General features: G+C 39.4%; 1 protein-coding gene across 1 annotated transcript; it reads left to right on the forward strand.

Moving 5' to 3' along the window:
* Window positions 1-968: 968 nt before the first annotated feature.
* On the forward strand, window positions 969-12211 carry LOC106819526 (uncharacterized protein C12orf56-like; the record flags this gene model as incomplete). The annotated part of the gene is given in 10 exon segments (XM_014824145.1): window positions 969-1114; window positions 1422-1970; window positions 2820-2979; window positions 3590-3654; window positions 4172-4313; window positions 5331-5509; window positions 8161-8245; window positions 8424-8582; window positions 9354-9535; window positions 9893-12211. Coding segments are annotated over 10 exon segments (1779 nt in total), but the record flags the coding sequence as incomplete, so codon positions are not given.
* Window positions 12212-12678: the final 467 nt, after the last annotated feature.

A 12678-nucleotide genomic window follows, 5' to 3' on the forward strand; every position in this document is an offset into this window, starting at 1 on the left:
TGTGTGTAGCCAGCAGCGAGCCAGCTGTTATACACACGCTCAACCGATCGATCGATTCAGCACCAGCTCGCCTTAGGGCGTCCAGTCGGCAGCAGCTCGCTTTAGGGCGTCCAGTCAGCAGCAGCCAGCAGCGAGCCAGCTGTTATACACATGTATACATGTTACACACTCGCGGAGGTATGCACTCTCTTTGAGTGCCCTCTGTCTAGTTATTCATGTACCATGTATTCATGTAGCTCTAGTACCAGGCGCGGATTTAGGCCGGTTTGCACCAGTTTCCAGAAACCGGTCACAGGCTGGGTAAAAAAAAAATCACAGGTGATTCCTGTTATTTTGTACAATTTGTACTAACTTCTCTACTACTTTTCTCTACTAGAAACTACTGTTTTTAAAAAAAAAATGCAACCAATTAAATCTTCAGAATTGACCCTCAAAATTCACCAGAATGCACCAAATATAGCCTTTTTTTTTTAATTCTTGGGGGGCATACCCCCGGACCCCCTAGCTGCGCTGCGCGCCTTTGGCGCTTGCAGTGCTCACCATGCTCGCATATGTACATCAGAACTATGGAAACTGGTCACCCAAACCCTCTGGATCTGCCCCTGAGTACTATAGCCCGCGTACAGTTGCCACAGGCCTGCGGCAACTGTACGCGGGCTATAGTACTAGAGCTATAGTATTCATGCAAACACCAACCCCACTGGATGGTAATGATTACACCGTTTCATGTGATGATATATATTATTATTAATTATCATAATTTATAAATTAAAAAGTTACTTGTGCGTACATGCAAAAAATAATACGATTAGATTATATACACTACAACCCAGATGTTTGTGTTGTACGTAGTTAAAGTTTAGTTATACGGTACTTATGCGATAATACCAGCAGTGAATAATAATAGATTTTACTACAACTACTAGTACTAGCTGTAAAAATATTATAACCATGCACATTTACAATAGGTGCACGATTTCCCAGACTTCTTGTCTGGCGAGTACCGTAATTCCAGTCAGCACATTACCATCACGTTAACTACACAGCTGAAGCGAAAAAGTGGTCAGACACAGCCTAACTATTCCCCACGGCAGATTGACGATGCTGTTAAAAGGTTGGATTGATACCAATAAATTATGTGTGTTCTGGGCATCAGCATGGCTGCTATTTCATAAATGTACAAATTAATACTGCTTAGATTTGCATCTAGATAGCTAGATATTATATTTGCATAGATGCTCAATGTAGGGTAATACTTTATTCCTTCAGCTAATTAAAGTATCCTCATTTAGTAATTCAGGGTTTACTAGCTGAAAATACACATCTACATGTTTGTTTGACCTTGCTAACAATAGTATAATCTTTGTGAGCTGTGAAAATGATGCAGCCGTTATGTGTGAACTACATGTTGTTATCATTAGGTCATTGTTTGAGGAGCAGCTGTCGAGAAAACCAACCTTTTCTCTGCTATTGGAGAATCCAAGCAATGCTCCACAGACAACAGCACCAATTCCCAATCGCAAGCCACGCTTCTGCAAGCTTAGCACAAGCATCGATGAGACCTGGTTCCGCCCGGTGAAGCGTTCACAGAATGCCCCACTACGCTCATTGTCCCTCGGCATGAGCAACAGCATTGATGAAAGACAGATGAGCAAGCTAAGGCTGCGTGAGAGTGGGAGTGACATGCACAATGTTCCCCACACTCATAATATGCTTGGTCACCGCCACATGCCACAGAACTCTGTTTTGGAGGAATTCAAGAATACACTTTCTGCTGATTCAAGCCACTCACTACAGTCAGCTACTGGATCACTGTCATTTGACAACCACTCACATTCCTCTCTGAAGAATGCCAGTGAAACTGTAAATGTAGCTTCTGAATCATCAGAACAAGATGTAAGGCCGGATTGCTTGGACTTTGACAGTGGAAAGCAGCCAGATCGTGGTTCATTGCAGGGTAACTATGCAAGGTATGTATATTCCTAGGTACATCATATCAGCAGCCCTAGACGCTTGGGCTGAGAGGGTCTATGTCCCCCAGGGTACTGCCGAAACGTACCCTGAGTACGGTCCGGTATACTGGAACGTACCCTGGTACTATCTAATATGCCGGACCATACCTCGCCTACTCCACTAACGAGTCTATAGGGAGTCGTCTACGCCTACTCCCTAACCCTAACGCTAACACTAACCCTAACCATATCAAATAGTTACCAGGGTACGTTCCGATATATCGAACCGTACCCAGGGTACGTTCTGGCAGTACCCTGGGGGACATGACTCTATGAGCGACACTTGGTGTATAGGTGGTATATATATATATATATATATATATATATATATAATATTATCCATTTTGATATTGTGTTAATTATATATATATCTTATTGCATGATATAAAATGTTATTTGGATAGAATTTCATCAATTCAATTTTATTCTCTTTATATTTATTTAGCATTTTCTCAATGTGATTAATTGCCTGTATGTAATAAGGCCAGTGATCTTCTCACTCCTATATACTGAGCAGAGTACAGTACTTCTCGTATGTAATCATCTTTTTGTTGTTACATAATCTATAATATGGTGCAAAAGGTTTTGTAATGTCTTGTAATATTGATGGATTTTGCATGATTTATGTGATTAAAATTGAGCATCACAGCAGCCATTGCATGTAAATTGGTATCATTTAGGTAATGGATGTGATTGGAGTGTTGTCTACCTCTAATGCCCCACCACCACTATCACATGCAAAAAGAAGCATGTAAAACAGTTGCTCTGAGGGAGTAATCATTGTATTTTTCAATCTGTCTGCGTCAGATCTCATTATGCGATTATTCACTCGGATGCTAGTTGGTGTGAAGCCACGGCTGCAGAAGGAAGTACTGTCAACAGAAAGACGGAGCTGCATCTGTATATTCTCGAAAAAACTTCACCGATGCTGCTAGCTATTCGCAGTGCCTGGCAGCGATATCAAATTGTAAGTTGAAAAATCACCTAGATAGACCACAATGATTAATCGTAGTGATGGGAATCGGCTGGAATTTCATAATTGTTTACTGGTTACACCCATCTGATCAATAATTTATAGCCAGGTAATTGGTTAATCATCATAGTGCATGCATGACCTTATGTTATCTGATATGAGACCAAGCGACCTAGCGTATGTTTCCATAGTATTGTTTCGTAGGTGTGTTAGTAGTATGCTTTCTGAAAGCTATAAAACTACCAATAATAAGATATATTTATGAGGCTTGTTTTATTAATATATTTATGTTATTAATAAATTTGCTATGAACTTTCTGTTATTTTTACTTCTAATAGCAAACTTTGGTGATTTATTATTTGTTTTCATGATTGATTATCTAATCAGTTGCTGCAAATGAATAACTTATGATTATAAACAATCAACGGGACATCATTATTTAATCGTTAATTATTATATTAAACCATCGCTATTAAACTGGGCATGGCCATGGCTAATTACCCTGTCCCATCGATAAAGTGTTGGAGTGATTACTCATGATACCTGTTAGATTAAATGGGATTTTATGTCTAAATTCTTAAATTATCTCAAACGTTACTTCCAGGTTGCTTCACTTGCGATGGACAAGAGTGCCGCTATACAGCCCAGAAAGACTAGCCAGCTTACAAGGTGTGCAAGAGTATCATGCACCTTCAATATTTTTAAGATCATCTTCACTGTTTCATTTCACATTCACTTTTCTGATTCACTTTTTCTGACTCACTGATTTTCTTTCACATTCACTCACGATCATCTTCACTTTTCTGCAACCTTCACTGTTGCAAGATGTTCTAGGAGCTTATTAGTTAATACTATGTAGCTGAATGCTATGAAGTAACACACCTTTAAAACATGACGTTCTCGTGATCTATGGGTCTACTGCCCCCCCCCCCCATTTTCTGTTGGCACCTTTTAGGGCTGTTGACTGCTGCTTAGCTACTAAACTAAATATTGTGTCGATTGTACAAGGCTTATGATTTAAAGTATCAGGGGAGATCAAATGAGGCCATTTCATGTTAAACAGCTGCTGGCTGCGGTAGAAAATGCTATAAAACAATCGGCGTGTGGGAGAAAGTGCACCTTGGGCCGACTTCTAATGAAACTCCTGACAGTGAGCTGTGTGTGAGATATTAATTTATGTTGACAGTGAACAGATGGGCACCCTCTACTGGCAGCTTCATGGGGAAATCATGCGTCCCAACAACAGCTTGCGCGAGACATACAGCCTCGTTTCTGAGCTTCGCGCAGCTGCACAGAGGTACTTTGTCATCAGGAAGCTGTTTTGGAAAGTGAGCTACTTTTATGTCTTGAATTTACAATATGGTGCCGACTATAGGTACGAAATCGTTCAACAGAGCATTGCTCAATTGACTTGAGTTTCATAGACTGACTGTATGCATTAATTATTTAGGCTGAGAGGGTCTATGTCTCCCAGGGTACTGCCGGAACGTACCCTGGGTACGGTCCGGTATACTGGAACGTACCCTGGTACTATCTAATATGCCAGACCGTACCTTGCCTACTCCACTAACGAGTCTAGGGAGTCGCCTACGCCTACACCCTAACCCTAAACCTAAACCTAACCCTAACCCTAACCCTAACCATATCATATAGTGACCAGGGTACGTTCTGGTATACCAGACCGTACCCAGGGTACGTTCCGGCACTACCCTGGGGGACATAGACCCTATGAGCATTATTTAGAGTGCACGCACATTAGTTGAGTAGCATGTATGTATGCATTGCAATCAGCCAGAGAACCGGTGAACATGAATGTGTCACATATAACCGTCACTAAGCTGCTATACAATGCCTTGGACACACTATATTGATCAATTCAGGAAATTTTATCATAGAATGCTTCTTAATATTGTAAAAAACTAGGAACCTAAAAAATTTATAAAAAAATGCCTATGGTTAACCAGCTGGCTACCTGGATGGCTGGCTAGTTGCTAGCAGTAACATTCTAATGTGAATCTCTGGATTACCACATTGAATACACACGCAGACATGCATCTGATGCAAGTACCTTATACAAAACACAATTTACTGTGGCAAATGTGCACACACGCAGTCACAAACATGCACGCATGCACAAAGGCACATGTACGCATGTATGCACACACTCAACCATCCTGATAATCACGATGTAGTGCACATTGTACAATCAGATAAGCTAGATAGTGGGTTTACATCAAACAGTGTTGATTAGTACACAGATGAGGCACTGGTGGATTAGTTTGATTAATAACCCCAGTAATATGGCCAGTATAATTCATCAATATTATTGCTGTTTGTCATTGCAGTCTGCAGAGCTGCTGTGGTACTTTATAAATCACCTGCATCGTCATCTGGTGGTGCAGCCTGTAACCTCAGATTATCTGGATGAACTAGATCTGGCTGTTTTGTGTTTGGAGACAATCACTTTGATGATGACAGATACAGACATGGTAGCAAACAAACTAAACATATTCAGAGAAAATAGGTGAGTTAATAATAAAATATACGAGTATAAGTATATGGCTCGTAGGGTCTATTTCTGACTAACCCTAACCCTAACCCTAACCCTAACCCTAACCCTATATATATATTATATATTATATATATATATATATATATATTAGTCAGTAATAGCTAAATGAGCCAGGTCAAACAGAGGTCAGGGGGACATAGACCTTATCTGCATAAGTATGTTGTGTTAAATCTATAATATACAGGTAGGTCCTGTTTTACGACAGGGTTACATTGCAGTAAAACATTGTCGTAAAATGAAAAGTTGTAAAACAAGACCAAATTATAATGCAATTAAATGCTATCGTTCCACCCACAATGCACCACGAAAAACAAAGGAAGCACGTATTGCATGTTTGGCCTCGCAGGCGTTGCTGCGATGTGTTATTGAGTTGCGATTTTGTTGTTATTTTTAATTTTTAGCTCATCTGACATACAGTAAAAACCCGCGTATAAGAACATAGATTTTAAGAACATGTTAGGCTAAAATTTCCCATTTAGACCCCTTTACATAAGAACCTGTTTTAGGCTACAGATTTAAAGTAGGTTCTAATTTTCCATGCAGATGAAGACTTAAAAGAAACACAGGAAAATAAAAAAAGACGAGCTCAACAATATCGATGCATAACATTGGCAATGCCAATGCCAATTGCAATGCTCAACAATAACAATCATATCTATTAATAATATAATATTATATATATTATATTATATATATATCATATAATATTATCTCAACCATAAAAAAAAAAACAGGTGCAACACACTAAAACTCTCCATATAAACACCTTACACATAACACTACTGTACTGGTAACACATGCATCACAGTCACTAAGCCCGCGCCTAGCGCGGGTTTCAGCTAGTACATATAAAGAGTAGAAACAATTAAGAACCTATTTAAAACCTTTTGAGCCTAATTTTTCAGTAAGCACCAATTATATAAAACATGTTGAGGCTAACTTGGAAAAATCTATGTTCTTATACGCGGGTTTTACTGTAGTCAGATGCAGCTTGTTAGAATCACAATGACGCTGCGTCCGTCCATGCGTGCATCCGTCAACAGTTGGCCCACAAATACTAAACGGCTCGATGTACGGATTCGAAAGTCGGGACGTGGTGGGGTAATCCGAAAACGAGTTGGATGTCGAAGCTGGGTCAAGGTCAAAGGTCAAGAGGGTAAAAGAAGGGGAACATTCCTCCTTAACTTAAGTATAAGGAGGAAATGCAGAATTGCGGCACAAATCTAAACGGCTCGACCTAGGCTCTGATAGTCGTGTATACATCATGCTAGGAAAAGCCATCACTGTGCCGAAATTGAAGGTCACAGGTCAAAGGTCAAGGGGCACAGGGCAGAGATTTAGACATTTTTAGAGACATGGTCTGACAGAGCGATTGAAAAACTTTTTTGTTTCAGCGGTGACCTACATTTTTATGGCTTTATTGAAAGGACCATAAAATGTACTTTCGCTGACATGCGAAGAGTAAGTGTCGAATAACCTTTTGACCCTTAAGAGGAGGGTTAAACATGGATTTGATTTGTTGACTGTTAACAAAGGACTGAACTGCTTTTGCTATTGTGGATGTGAGGCTGCAGTTACACAGTTCATTTGCAAAGGCAAATGTTTGTTGAACAAATTAAGTTTACGCTCCTTAAATCATATTATTTTCTAAAGCAGTCTGTATTAGCACCTGAGTAGCACCCTGTATTAGCACACTGTAATGAACCTGAATGCTCGCGTGGGTAGGCAAAACATGGGGCAGCCCATTATGCATGCATGGGGTGAACTGCGCACTACTAATCATAATTATTGCCTGGCAACCTGCAATGCAGATGTGTTAACTCGCAGCTGAGTGAGATTCTCGCCTGCCTGAATATACTTGGATTTTAGCAACTCAATGGAGGGAGGTTATCACGCACAAAGGGTGATGCCATTTTGATTATTGATGACACTTGCACGTCCATCTCGCGTCAACTGCTTTTGCTATTAGAGCCTTCTCCACCGCCCCCTCCTCAATTCTCCCCCCACCACTACCATACCGCTCAGCGCTCGATCATATCCATGATAACATGTTAACACAGCTGTATCTTTATTACTGTACTACCGGTATAGCAAAGTCTATATAGCTATCATAGATTTTAGATCTGTATTAGTAGTATCCTAGATATATGCTCTGAGCGCAAACGCGGTGGCGGGAGGGCGCACTTCATTTGGTTGCCAGTGAGTTTATCAGAAGAATACCCGGCTACAGTACACGTCAGTTGAGCGCTGTCACTCTGCGGCACTTGTTTAGGTAATTTGAAAAGGTCGTTAATGTGAAAAGTCGTAAAATGGACCATCGTAAAACGGGGCCTACCTATATATGTATGGGTTGCGTGAGTGGTGAGTGGGTTAATGGCTGGGATTGGATGGGTGGATGGATGTATGGATAAATAGAAGGGTAAATAGATGGAGCTTCATGCCTTTCTGCATGGGTAGGTGAGTATAGTCTCTGTTTATTGCCACGTCTTTTTTTTAAATGCCTATTGTCCAGTGTCCTGTCTAAACTACATGACTGGAATTGTTTTTAGTAAGAATTGGGGCATATTTGTTGTTTAACAGCTTGTGTTTTACATCTGCTGCAGGGGTAAGTGCACTGTTGACTTGTTACATGTCTTAATCAACATCCATACGATTGTGAGGCCAGATGCAGAATCAAGTGACACCGAGGTGGGGACTGAATTTTCACATGCTAGCCATGCTTTTGGTTTCCATAATTCCGAAACTCGATTAAAAAAATCTCCAAAATTATAAATAATTACAAATAAATTTATTTTGTTCATCATCTCGTCAGTACACAGATTTTAGGAATATGCAATAGTACTCATTATATATTTCATGGTTGCAGGCATACAAAATGCAAGAGGAACTGATGGTGGCAGCTGTGGCCCTCCTGTATGAACTGTTTCAAATGGGTCGTCAGATCAGCTGGTTACCAACAGGGAGTGGCACCAGCAAATTCAACATAGCTTGGCTGGTGAACAAGCTTGCGATTCAGTCCTCGCTGGTATTATTCTAAACAGCTCTAACAACCCATATTAATTTCTAAACTCAATGCTTATCATCCGGTCAATTTTGCACACAGGATATACCACAAGTACATCAATCTATATTAACTGCAATGTGCATTTAATTGTCATATTAGGAAATAATTTTGAATAGTTGAATATGGTCTAGAAAATACATTTAAACATGTTATGTTGACTTTGTTTACTTAATCCATGAGGTTGTAGAATGTTACGTATGTACATATATACTATCGCAATGGTGGTAATATATATATATATATATATACTTGATAACTATAATATAAGACTTGAGCCACCAAAGTTATTTTTTAGCCATCAATTAAAAATTATAGTCAGTGTTCACTTTATCGTATGTGCTATGCAAGGCATAAACAGATATGATGGGTATGAGAAAAGAGGTGTATGAAAACATTTTATGACACGACACTGTAATTTGACGATTTCATTAGTCAATCATAATCTTCTGAGAAGTTGAATCCTTGGCCAATGTTATTCACCACTTAGTGTAGTAAACTCGCCATTATTTATTTATCGCATTTTGCGAAGGTGGCGAACGCCAGCGGTAGCCCTGTATATATATATATGTATATAGTATACCACGATCATTTATAATTAGTTCAGTATCATTATAGCCGTGGTATCATCTTTATTGTGTAACTCATTTTATTCACACTGCTTCGACAGGCATGGCTTAACTGTGGTAATAGGTGCAACAGAGATGATTGTGGTTGGCTCTCTGATCATTGCAGGAGCAGTTTGTGAGCCTGCAGTGTGCACAAATGTTCCAAGTGCTCCAGGCAATTCGTGGGCGAGCACTGAATGCGGTGGAGACCGTCCAACTCCTTCACCATTTTTCTCTACTTTGTGATATCATGGACAACAGTCCCAAGCTGAGGACCCTTGTTATTCATCAGTACTCGGTTGACTTCAGGTACTGCAAATGCGCCATTGTATTAATTCATGTACAAGAAATATAGCTTAAATAAACTCCTTTTTATACCTATGTGCTCCCAGCATATCAGTATCGCTCCTTCATATTTCCCAATTTGAGACAAGTCGCAAATGTGTCTTGTTTCTGCTTTTTACCAGGCCTCTTCTTTCTCATTAATATCTATACACTATGTACTTTTGACGGTAACTGTTTGCTTGACCTGAGGAGTTGTGGGTGCATTCCTTGTATCCAGAATCTTCCACGACTTAATTTGAATACATTCAGTTGTAAAACATTTCGTCTATTTCAGTTTGATTTTAATGATCGCCCTGACTCCTGATCTATATTCACAAACAGGTATTACGTGAATCCGAGGCTACTGTGGGACAGCTCACTGCACAACTATGCCATCTTACCACACCTGCTTCACCTAGTGGAGAAAGCCATTGGGCATGTTGACTCGAAGTGACGTATGTCTGTGTCCCAAATGCAAGGGCTGATTGACATGAAAGTCATGCCATGAACCACAAGTTTACTACTTACAGCAAGTTCGATTAGCTCACCATGACTGGTCTCGTAAGACAAAACATTTTGCATTGCTGATTTAAGGTTTTAAAACCCGTCGAGGTCAATTTATTCGTCATTTTAAGTCATATGAAAATGTCGATTGATTTTGCTGTTATGAATTCTTCCTCTCTCTAGGACATGCATTACCTGTACAGAATGGGTATAAACTTGAAGTCAAGTTAAAGGGTAGCTGAATTCTATGTAACGTAAGGAATAGGATTAGTGTCGGGAGCATAATCTAAATTGCTACCTTCTCCACACTTCATCTTCCTATTACAGGATGATAGTAAGAGAAGCTATCGTTCTTGTGAAAATGGAGGTCTGTCATGTCTGTGGTCAAAAGGCACATATAAATGCGGCCATATATTCAGCTAAATCAGGTCAAAATTATACTGTATGCAAAATTTCTCGTTTCAGGATTCAAGGGGAATATTTTTTTTAATTGTTAGAGAATCCTAGAGTATTACTCCTCTTTAATGTTACATATCAAGCAGAACGTGTGACTGACCTGGAGACCTTGTGAAATGCATGTTGTCTTCGTAGTGAGTGTGACTGTGGAGCAGAAACGACCCTTACAAACGGGATTTAAGTGGGGGGAAAAATGGGGAAAGGGTTCAAATTAGTCAAGGCATATACCTGTGTTAAATGTAAAGGTCTACAAGCTCAACATTAAAACTGTTTCTTTGTATTTAACGACCTAAAATGATTAACCATAGATGTATTTATGAATAGCTGTTATTGTTACATCGCAGATTTGAACGTAAAACGAGTGTTATAGTTTTAAGATCACGGGCAGATGACTATACCTACTGGTAAAATAAATTGTTTTAGGGTTTGGTTCATTTTAATGTTGATTGATGCTGCATATAGGTCGGGTTAACTCTTTTCACTTCGAAATTGTGCATAGTGATGCAATGAAGTGTAACATGCGCTTTCATACACGTTATTACAGTGTTTTTGATCAGTCACGTATAGTCGTAGTGTATGTGTAAAAAGCCGCACAACGTACCTCCCTAGCGCAACTGCATGCGTTGTGCTAGGGCGTGTCCAAACGCACACGGCGCACTTGCCTAACGCACAAGGCACACGTAATTTTTGTTGTACATGTGTAACACAGTAAATGGTGCACCAGGTTTGATGTGCAAAAAGAAGAGCCAGTAATTTTCAAGTTGTGACGTCATATTGGGGGACTTTACGTGCAATCAAATGTATTGTCGTATTGTAATGTCTTTGTTAATTGTTATCTGTGATATTTTTGGTAAAGATACTGATAGAAATTATTTCGTTTTCATGCAATGATTTCATAACGCTTCCAAGCATAGACATATAGCCAGGAGTAAATTAATAGAGATCATCTTTATTAATGCACTCATGTCAGTCAACTATGTAGCTCTGGTGTTTTCTTTTATATGATAAGCCGTTAACTGGAAATTAATAATGAAAATATTATATTATTGGCAACACTCACAAGATGTAGGTGTACACGTACTGTCCACAACCGTTAAATTTGTAACAGATCTCTAATTATCCTATATTTTCAGATAATTTGATATACTAATATCCGATTTGCATCTATCATACCTAAGTAAGTGTTCATCAAAAAACGCTATGCTTTCGGTATGTGGTCACTCTGAAGAAAGTGCTAGATTTTATGCAGTGAATTGTTCCAAACTTTCAATAGTAGGTAGGCCTATGTGTTATCAGGGGAGGATGAACGGTAATTAAATGATAATTTTGTCCTCTCTTTGTCGATCCCACCATGGCTATTAGGTTATAGCAACCTGGTATACCATTTTATGGCATTTATAGTGAAGCATTTCTATTGCTGCACGAACTGAAATAAACGAGTTTGGTGGACGAATCTAGTTTGTTCTCCTAATAAGTACTAAGTATTTTGGCGAGGTGAAACTTTAACAAAGTGCATATTATGTGCCTGTCGCAAAGCAATCTTATCGGGAGCTCAAAGCAACTATATACAGCTGGAATCCGAATACAGTGTACGTCTTATTATTCACCATGGTGCTTTTTCATATCACGGCTGCACGAATGGCGTTGTGTCGCAAGATGTATTCAAAGCAACATAAAATAAAATGTAATGTACTGTTCGTATTCTCCTTGTTACCATCTATTGTTTAGTGGCTTCATTGGTATGAACTATATGACTTTTGTAATTCTGGTAGGGAAAATTTTGAAAATTAATATTGAACAGGCATGCACGTTTTTCTCACTATAAAGTGCGTGGCTGTATACACATCGACACTGATAATATATATTATAGATATATATAGTAGTACACTAATGCAATCAATAAGCGCAATATAAATTGACAGCACGATGATGGGCAATTTGTCACGTACAAAAAACGTAGTCAAGACAAACCGTACCAAAGCTGCATACAGAGATAATATCACTCTTCCCATCCATTCCCAACAAGGCAGGCCATCGTAGATGTGGCGTATGCGTGTATGTGCGTGCCACATTGATATATGCCTTGGCAGGGAGAACGGGAACTTTGCGAACAGTCCGAGCAGAATAGGCAGACGCGTGGAGAATGGCGCTTTGACAAGTTGTATGTG

Source organism: Priapulus caudatus, unplaced genomic scaffold (genome assembly GCF_000485595.1).
Source record: "Priapulus caudatus unplaced genomic scaffold, Priapulus_caudatus-5.0.1 Scaffold3620, whole genome shotgun sequence".
Taxonomy (NCBI): domain Eukaryota; kingdom Metazoa; phylum Priapulida; class Priapulimorpha; order Priapulimorphida; family Priapulidae; genus Priapulus; species Priapulus caudatus.